Genomic DNA, 10,494 nt, shown 5'->3' on the forward strand with positions numbered 1-10,494 from the left:
TACGATCTGCCATAATAAAATCATTGTTAAACTCATGTTTACCGCCTTAAACAGCCTAAAATTATGTTTTATAAATTATATATAATATAAAATCATATGAATTTCATTCTAATACAATCCATTTTGGTATACTAATACATGCTAATAACTTTTATTGCGAAAATTTGTTCAGATTTTTTGAAATAATTCAACGAGCGGTGAATGGCGTCCTTACGGTATATTATTATAATCTAATTCAGAAATTCGAATTTGAAGTTAATGGCTTATGAGCCTTTACCTACAGTTTTAAAATTTGACATCTTCGTGGACTCACCGGATCCAACTTTCAGCTGAAACATCGTCTACAATCGTCTAGGAAACGTTCAAGAGGGATGAGCCTGCCGATGATCCAACATGCACTGTCAATTCTTTATAGTTGCGTCATAACTTCATGATAGAACGGCTTACATATCACATCTCCAATTGAACGAACTTAAATGAGCACGAATTAACTTTATAAATTGTAGATAAGTTAATGAACTGTTCTTCGCGTTTCTTCATAAAATACAATATTTTTCAGAAAATTGATAGAGCAAAACATTTTTGCTTCCGTTTTTATCACCGTGTGTCGATCAATTTTTTTTATATGATGCAAAAATATGAAGTAGACCTTGTTACATCTGAAGAAAAACGATATTTTTCTCTTTTTCATCCATCACAACTCCTCTCGCAATCTTCAAATCTTGCAGACTTGGATCCCCATGGCGCCGTATGGACGCTTCTAAGCGTGGACAGCTGCTATATAGACTTGCTGATCTCATGGAGAGAGATCGTGTCTACCTGGCGGTAAGCATTAGCTAGATTTACATCAAAAACCATTCTCAACATCTTGCTTAAATTTGCAGAGTTTGGAAACTCTCGATAATGGCAAGCCGTACTTTATGTCGTACAATGTAGACGTCCCTATGGCCATCAACAATCTGCGCTATTATGCCGGTTGGGCGGACAAGAACCATGGAAAAGTGATCCCCATGGACGGTGAATTCTTCGTTTACACCCGTCATGAACCGGTGGGTGTCTGTGGTCAAATTATCCCCTGGAACTTCCCAATTCTCATGGCTGCCTGGAAATTTGGACCTGCACTTGCAACCGGAAACACAATCGTACTGAAGCCCGCCGAACAGACAAGTCTGACGGCATTGTACATGGCCCAGTTAGTCAAAGAGGCTGGATTCCCACCGGGAGTTGTTAACGTTGTGCCCGGATTTGGAGATGCTGGTGCTGCTCTCGTAGAACACAATGACGTTGATAAGGTCGCATTCACTGGTTCAACTGAAGTCGGTAAAAAGATCCAGCAAGGCGCAGGCCTGAGCAATTTGAAGAGAACCACCTTGGAGTTGGGCGGAAAAAGTCCGAACATTATTCTTTCGGATGCCGATATGAAGCATGCCGTTGAGACATCACATTTTGGTCTGTTCTTCAATATGGGCCAGTGCTGTTGTGCGGGTTCGCGCACCTTCATCGAGGACAAAATTTACGACGAATTCGTAGAACGTAGTGCCGAGCGAGCAAAGAAGCGAACCGTTGGCAATCCGTTCGATTTGACTACCGAACATGGCCCGCAGGTGGACAAGGCTCAGTACGACAAAATTTTGAGCCTGATCGACACCGGCAAGAAGCAAGGCGCCAAACTAGTTGCCGGTGGCAAAAAGTACGAGGGATTACCCGGCTACTTCATTGAGCCGACCGTATTCGCTGATGTGAAGGACGATATGACCATTGCCAGAGAGGAGGTATGTGAAATTAGACCATCCCCGGTTATGATCCCCATATTAACACGCTTCCTTATGTTTTACAGATTTTCGGCCCGGTGCAGCAGCTGATTCGATTCAAATCTCTGGATGAGGTAATCGAACGGGCCAACCAATCCGAGTACGGACTAGCCGCGGCAGTTTTCTCCAACGACATCGATAAGGTGAACTATTTGGTACAGGGTCTCCGCGCTGGAACCGTTTGGGTCAACACGTACAACGTGCTGTCCGCCCAGGCACCTTTCGGAGGGTACAAAATGTCCGGACATGGTCGCGAGAATGGCGAATACGGTCTCCAAGCATACACCGAAGTCAAAAGTGTGATCACCCGTATTCCAGTCAAAAATTCATAAAGTATTTCATGACTATCCTTTAATGTGTCTTTAAACTGGTCTCGTAAATGTTATCCCATGGGTTTGGTGGCTTAAAATTAGTGAATAAATAAAAGCACAATTATTTTTGGAACTGCCTGAGTTTTACAATTATTTAGTGAGATATCAATTAGAGACCCTGGTTCCAACATCAACCAACACCGTAAAAACTACACTGATAAAATTTGCAATGACTAACCGTTCTCTTAGCCGACTTAAACATTGTTACAGGAGACCAGCCTTGGTAGGGCTGGCTCTGCGACTGACTCTTGGTCGATATGTCACAGAAGAAGTAATTGTAGCATAATCTAGTTACATCCACAGATAATGCATTTCAGCGCTCGACATCCTTACACATTAGGGTGCGGCTTATTTTTCAAAAGTTCTCAAAACCAAAAATTCGTGTGCTCTATTGAATTCAAATCACATTAAAAGAGAAACCTCAAAATCTGAGCCAAAAATATTAACATTTAGAGGTGGCGCAAGCGTGTTGAAGGTGAATTTTCAAGTTATAAAAAATGACCTGCAGTTAAGTACACATAACTTTGTTATTTTTCAACCGATTTCAAAACTTTTAGCACCATTTTCTTTCAAATTAAATTCATAAAAATTTTGTAGAATATCGAATTTGTCTAAAATCAAAACTTGTCTTAGTCAAAAATACTTTTCTCCATATTTTTCCTCATTTTGCTAAAAAAATCATTTTTGTTTGACAATAACTTCATTAAAACTCAATCGATTCCAAATTTTTTTACATACTTTTAAAGCAAATTTATTTGTTTTCAAACTGTACATAAAACATTTTTTTCTACATAATATTTTTGACTTAGGTATTCAACAAAAACTACCCAAAAACATGATTTTTCAATGAAAAAATCAAATTTCTTTGGATTATTTAAGTTTTTTTTTGCCGAAAATAGCATTTTTTCTATGAAACTTAAATATGTAAAGCATCTTGCCTTAATTACGAGTTGAATAGTGCATATATTTTTCCACATATGCAAACATGATTTTGTTTCAAAATTTTTTAAAAATTGTTGCAAAGTCCTTCCCAAAGGTTAAACAAATGAGAAAAATCAGTTTCAGCTTAAGAGACAATATTTAACTGCCAAAGATTTGACAAAACTGGCATTTTTCGTTAAAAAATAATGTTTTTGTGCAGTTTTTGCTGAATAACATGGTCAAGACATTTTTTTAGTGAAATGTGATTTTTGAAAGGTTTGAAAACAATTAAATTAGCTTCAAAAGCATGTAAAAAGATTTGGAATCGGTTGAGTAATCATGAAGTTATGGTCAAACAAAGTTGAAATTTTTAGTAGAATGAGGAAAAATTTGGAATAAATTACTTATAACTAAAACTTGTTTTGATTTTAGACAAATTTGGTGTTCAACAAAGTTTTTACAAATTTAATTTTGAAGGTATTGATGCTAAAAGTTTTAAAATCGGTTGAAAAATAACAAAGTTATGTGTACTTCACTGAAGGTCATTTTTTATAACCTGAAAATTCAACTTCAAGACGCTTGCGCCACCTCTAAATGTTAATATTTTTGGCTCAGATTTTGAGGTTTCTCATTTAATGTGATATAAATTCAGTAGAGCACACGAATTTTTGGTTTTGAGAACTTTTGAAAAATAAGCCGCACCCTATTACACATCCTCTTTTTTCACAAGGGGGAAATGTGCAATCTAGTTACAGGGTACCAGTCTCGGTAGAACTAACCCTCTGCAGTTGAATTTTGGTCGGCGCTCCATATAGGCACTGAAATTCTAGCATATGTGAGTGACAGCTCGGCATCCGCACACATTGTCTGTATTATATTATCATGCGTATCCAGTGTCAGTGCGATGTCTAGTGTTGTTGAGATTTGTCGCGTTCAGTTACGTAAATGTATTGTATTGAAAAAGAAAACGTTTCTAGATAGGCTACAGTAGCATAATACAAACCCTATATAAGGACTACGGTAGTGCCGCTAGTCATCACCAGAGCGGCGCTAAACCACGCAAATGGGCGGCCATAGAGGTGGCAAAATGGGTGGTCATGATTAAGCGGATTACGTCATGAACGAGAAGGGGCCAACGGCCAAAAGGTTCGGGGTCAACGATCACAAGAACGAATCCTTATTAGCCTAGTGGTCTTTGTAGAAGAAAGTCGAGTAAAAAGCAAATAGCCAAGTGCTGTGAAAGATTGAGAAAAGCTGGTATAGAACGAGGAGTAAAATTCGAAAAGTGCATAGGTGCAATTTAAAGGAGACAAGGAAAGGAAGTGAAATCCTAAATCACCCCGAACCGAGCAGTACCTAATACGCGCCATTTTGTACCTTAAGGCCGGAGCACAATGGATACGTTGCGTTTTGCGTTTGAGTTTGCGTTTATCAATCCGTTTGATCCGGTCTGTACTAAAATGGAAAACGTACGCAAAACGGATAATCAACGCACAATCAATACGTTTGGTTGCAGTTAACCAGTTGAGAACAATCTCTTTTTTCACATTTTAAAGATTTGCATCAAGTAGATGCTGAACCGAGTCGAATTAAGAATTTTATAGGAAATTAAACACTATCATCAAGGTTCCAGAAAAATCACAGTACAGTTTTGATTGATGCCTTGGAAGGTATTAGGTGGGATTATTTGATAACTCCTCAATGCATCAAGAAGATGCTGAACCGAGTCGAATTAAGAATTTTATAGAAAATTTAACACTATCATCAAGGTTCCAGAAAAATCACAGTACAGTTTTGATTGATGCCTTGGAAGGTTTGATTATTTGATTATTTGATAACTCCTCAATACTTCTTGATGCAAATCCCTGAGACAATGCGCAAAGAAACATAGACGAAATTTTATTTTATTTTATTTTATTGATGTACAAGGGGGTCAGGGGCCAAGTTTGAAAACAAACACCGAGGGGGTTTTGCAGTTTGGGAAGTAGGCAACGCAACATCTTTGACCAGAAGGTTCTTTAAGTTTTGCTTCAACTCTTGACTTCCAATACACGTATGAATGATGCAAGGCCAAAAGAACATTAATCAGTCATACATATAGCGGTAGTGAAGTGTTTTACCTAAGGATATGGAAAAGGAGGGATTTTGTGTGTTTTTTTTTTTTTGTTGTAAATAGCTCTGTGGAACAAGTTTGTTATTAGTTAAAAATTTAGTTGATCTTATTCACCTTGCAATCAAGAAGGTTTGCAAGAATATTTACAGAAACAAAAATCCACGTGCTCGGCTGGAGGACAAAAGATTTCTAGAACCGATTCGTAAAAAGGTCCTTGCCAACAGGTTAGATACCATCTTTCGGGGTGATATTGACCCACTTGGGGTGACTTTGGGCCACTATTTGTCAAATTGAAGCTTCGGCGTTCCATGAAGTGGCAATGCAGATGAATGGAAAGTCAAAATGCGTGAATTTACGCAGCTTCGACGCCATGGTGATCTAGCAAATGTGCGCTCTTGAGTTGTTTCTATATATTCCACTAGCGTTTTCCCACAATCTTTAGCTTATTTCTTTACCAAATCCACCAGCAGTTCTATCTGTGATTTCAACATAAGTTCAATAAGGAATTCCTCCATGGATTGTAACATGAATTCCTACAAGGTATTTCACCAGGAATTCCTCCAGATAACGCTGCAAGAATTTCTTTAGGAATTCTACCAAAATTTCTCCATGAATTTCATTGGTAATTCCTTCTTGATTCCACAAAGTGTTCAATCATGATTTTTATCAGTGATTTAATTAGGAATTCTTGTAAGGATTCCTTTTAGAAATTTCTTCCGAAAGTTCACATGGAATTCTTCACGGAATTCCATCAGGAACTAAATCAAAATTTCCTCCTGGGACTTTATCAGGAGTACCTACTGAGATTCCATTCCAAAGTTCTTCTAGGGGTCAGGAGATTTTGTGGGTATTTAAACACGAGTTCGTCCAGGAGTTCCATCAGGAGTACTTCCCATCATTCTATCATGAATTCCACGAAGGATTTCATCAGGAGACCCTATAGGGGTTTCATTGGAAGTTTCTCTCGGGATTAAACCGGAAGTTCCTCTAAGAATTCCATCGTAAATTTCTCTAGGAATTCCATCAAGAGTTTTTCTGGGGATGTCATAAACAGTCCTTCGAGGGATTCCAACAGGAGTTTCTTCAGGGTTTCCATCTGAAATTCTTCCAGATATTCCATCAGAAGTTCCTTAAGGGATTTTACCTGGAACTCCATCAGAAGTTTCTCCATGGATTCCAACAGGAGTACCTTCAAGGACATCTTAAGGAATTCCTCCAAGAATTCCAACAAGAGTTCCTATAGGGATTCTATCAAGAGTACCTCTAGGATCTCCATCAGAGTTCTTATTGGGATTTCATCAGGAGTTCCTCCAGAGATTCCGTCAAGAGTTTCATCGGCGATTCAACTTGGAATTCGTCCTGACATTCTTTCAGAAGTTCCTTCATAGATTTTATCAGGAGTTCTTCGAAGAACTCAATCAGCATTACTTCTAGGGGTAACATAAAGAGCTCTTCAATGGGTTCATCAGGAGTTCCCAACAGGAATCATATCAGGAATTCCTCCAGGAATTTCATCAGGAGTTCTACTAGGGATTTCATCAGAAGTTCCTCCAGAGATTTCATCAGGAGTTTTTCAAGAATATCTTTAGGAATTTTTCCAAGGATTTTCTTTTGGAGTTTCTCCAGGGATTTCATCAGGAGTTCCTATAGAGCTTCTATCAGAAATGCCCTTAGGGTTTCCATCAGGAGCTCTTCCAGGGGTTCCATCAAGTGTTCCTCCAGAGATTACACCTAAAATTTCTCCAGAGATTCAGTCAGGAGTTCCTCAGAAACTGTATCAGGAGTTCGTCGAGGAATTTCCTCAGGATGTCTTCTAGGGATATCATAAGTAGTTCCTCTAGGAATTCTATTAGGATTTCCATCCGAAATCTTATCGGGAATTCCTCCTGGAATTGCATCACGAGTTCCTTTAGATATTCCATCAGAAGTTCCTTCGAAGATTCCACCTGGAATTCTTCCAGAGATTATATTAGGATCCTCCATCAAAAATTCCTTCTGGAACCTTATCAGTAATTCCTTCAGAAAGTTCAACAGAAGTTCCTACAGAGATTCCATCAGGAGTTCCTCTAGAAATTACATTGAACGTTAGTTCAGAGATTTCAGCAGGAACTCCTCCAGAGATTCATCAGGAGTTCTTTTGAAGATTTCATCAAGAGTTCCTTCAGGGATTTCATAAGCAGTTTCTTTAGATAATCCACCAGGAATAGCTCCTGAGATTCTATCAGAAGCTTCTGTAGTTCCCTTGAATCTTTTAACATGATTTCTTCCAGAGATTCCATTAGGAGTTCCTCCAGGGATTCCATCAGGAGTGACTACAGTCATTTCATAAAGAATTCCTTCATGGATTCCATCAGGAGTTCCTCCAGGGATTTCATTAGGAATTCTCCTGGGATTCCATTAGGGGTTCTTGAATGGATAACATCAGAGGTTCTTCTTGGGATTATATTAATAGATCCTCCAGGAATTCCAACAGGAGTTTCTTCTGAGATTCCACCTGGAATTCCTACAGGAGTTCTTTCAGAAGTTTCTCCAGGGATTCCATCAGGAGTTTCTTTGCAGATTATATCAGGGGTTCTTCAAGAAATTCTATCAGGATATAATTTTGGGATTTCATAAGGAGTTCCGCTGACATTTTATCAGGAATCCCATCAGGGATTTCATCAAGAGTTCCTGTAGGGATCCCCTCTGGAGTTCCTTCAGAGATTCTATTAGAAGTTACTCCAGAAATTACATCAGATGTTCTTCTAGGGATTACAGCAGGAGTTTCTCCAGGATTTCAATTAGTTGTTTCTTCAGAGATTCTACCTGTAATTCTATTAAGAGTTTTTCTTTTGGATTTCATCATGAATTCCTACAGAGATTTCATCAGAAGTTCTTTAATAGATTTCATCAGGAGTTTCTGCAAGGATTCCATCAGAAGTTCTTCCATGGATTCCATTTGAAATATTTGTAAGATTTCATTATAAAATCCTCCTGGGATTCCTTTATGGATACTTTCTGAGATTCCATCAGAAATTCTGTCAAGGATTCTATCAGATTTTTTTCTAAACGTTCGTTGAAGAATTCCTCTAAGGTTATTTTGGGCCCATCAGGTCATTTACCACGGATTCCTCCCGGAATTTATTCAGGAATTCTATCAGAATTTTCTTCCATTGGTTTCTCTAGAGAATTCCTCAAGAGATTACTCCAGGAATTCTTCAATGGAGTCCTCACATAATACCTCAAGGAATTCCTCCTGAAAGGGATTTCTCCCTGAATTAATCAAGGGATGTCTCCCGAAATTCCCCATGGACTTAATCTCGGAAGACCTTAAGGAATTCCCCCCAGAATATTTCCAAGGATTCTCGAAGGTTATCTGGAATTCCTCCTGAGATTTTACCAGAAATTTCTTTTAAGGATTTCATCAAGAGATTCCTCCCGGAATCCCTTATAGAATTAATCCCGGAAATCCTCAAGCGGTTCCTCCCGGATTTTTTTTAAGGAATTTTCCGTGAAATATCTCCAGACATTCTTGCGGGTATTCAGGAGTTCCTCCAGCGATTTTACTGGAGAATATAAGGATTTAACTAGTGATTTGGGAATCCACCAGTATTTCCTCCAGTAACAGTCATATCGGGGATTTGGGGACGGACCTGGTGTAGTGGTTAGAACACTCGCCTCTCACGCCGAGGACCTGGGATCGAATCCCATCCCCGACATAGTCACTTATGACGTAAAAAGTACGTACGTAAAGTACGTACGTACGTGACGTAAGGCCGTTGGTCCCGAGATGAACTAGCCCAGGGCTAAAAATCTCGTTAATAAAGTCAAACCAAACCAACCATATCGGGGATTTGACATCGTTTTCTTTAAAGATTCCACTAGTAATTCCTTCAGAGACTTCACCAGTATTTCCTTTAATTATTTCATTATTAGAATTTCCGCCAGAAAAATATACCAGAGTTTCACCAGTAGTTCTATCAGAAAATACTTGAAAGGTTTTACCAGGATTTCTTTTCTTTATTCGGGGGGGGGGGTTATCCTCCAAGGAATTCATTAAACAAATTTCCAAAGAGTCCACAAGAATTTTTTTCTGAAAAATCATAAATATTTCCACGAAAGAATCGATCCGGAACTCCACGAAAGATTGAACTATAAATTCTTCCTTTCTCTACCCTAGGTATTCCTGGAATTTTCTGCAAAGTTCCAAAAGATAATTCCTCCAGGGATACCACTTAATTTATTCAGAGTATTAAACAAAGCATTTTCATTAGGGGTTGAACACCTAGAGTAGCACATGGAAGTATTTTTACGAAAATTTCTGGAAAAAATCAATGGAGCAATGTCTTGGAAAATCCTTGGAGGAATCACCAAAGAAATCACTGGAGAAATTCCCAGGGAATTCCCTGGAGAAATTCCTTAATATAACTTTGGAAGAACTTTAAAGCGAACCCTGAAGAAGCTCCTAAAGGATTATCTAAGTCGATTCCTGGTGAATTCCTTGGAAAATATCCTGCAAAAAATACTGAAAGAAATTGATGGATAAATTCTTTTGGGAATCCGCGGAGAAATTTTTGGTAGATCCTTGAAGCAATTTCTGAAGGAATCCCAGGACGAATGCCTCGTAAGGTTTCTTCAGGGGTACAATGAGGAATTTCTAAAATAATTCCTGGTGGAATTTCTGAAGCAACTCCTAGTGGAATTTAAGGACGAATCCTAGGAGGAATGCGTGATAGAATCCTTGGAACTAACTTCTAGAGGAATTCTTGAAGAAATTGTTATAGCAATCTCTTAAGAAATTCTTGGAGGCAACCTTGAAGTAAACCCTGAAGAACTATTGAAGAAATCACTTGAGGATTTTTTTAGATTGATCTTTAATGGAATCATTGGAGGAAATACTGAATAGTTTGTAGAGCAATCTTTGAAGGAATCTCTGGAAGAATGCCACCTGAAGGTATGCTTGAAGAATTTTCCTCGGAGGAATTTCTTGTGGAATCTGTTAATAAATGTATAGAGGAATTATTGATAAAACTCTTGGTGCATCACCAATAGCACCAATAGCTTTCTTTTTAGAGTAAAGATACATTTAAGCCCCAGGACCTGCCAGCAATCATGCTGATCACAAGGTTGTATCTTTACTCAGGGATTTTTGTTTGTTTTTATTTTTATTTTTAAATATTGCTGAGGATTTAATAATGGATTCCAGAATCTTAAGAGAGCGCAACAAGTGGAGGAATTTTATAATAGTTTATTGAAGAAATTGCAGACGCAAATGTTGGAAGAATTCCAGAAGAAACTC

The 10,494-nt window shown here is 38.3% G+C and overlaps 1 protein-coding gene across 1 annotated transcript in view; it reads left to right on the plus strand.

Moving 5' to 3' along the window:
- Positions 1-2,255, plus strand: part of LOC5571397 (aldehyde dehydrogenase, mitochondrial) — a 36,695-nt gene extending 34,440 nt beyond the window's left edge. Inside the window, exons 4-6 of the mRNA XM_001653598.2 lie at positions 729-825; positions 885-1,772; positions 1,838-2,255. Of these exons, the coding sequence (XP_001653648.2) occupies positions 729-825; positions 885-1,772; positions 1,838-2,143 (1,291 nt within the window). The 3' untranslated portion in view covers positions 2,144-2,255. The remainder of the gene's footprint in view (positions 1-728; positions 826-884; positions 1,773-1,837) is intronic.
- Positions 2,256-10,494: the final 8,239 nt, after the last annotated feature.

The sequence above is a fragment of the Aedes aegypti genome, chromosome 3 (genome assembly GCF_002204515.2).
Source record: "Aedes aegypti strain LVP_AGWG chromosome 3, AaegL5.0 Primary Assembly, whole genome shotgun sequence".
NCBI classification, from domain to species: domain Eukaryota; kingdom Metazoa; phylum Arthropoda; class Insecta; order Diptera; family Culicidae; genus Aedes; species Aedes aegypti.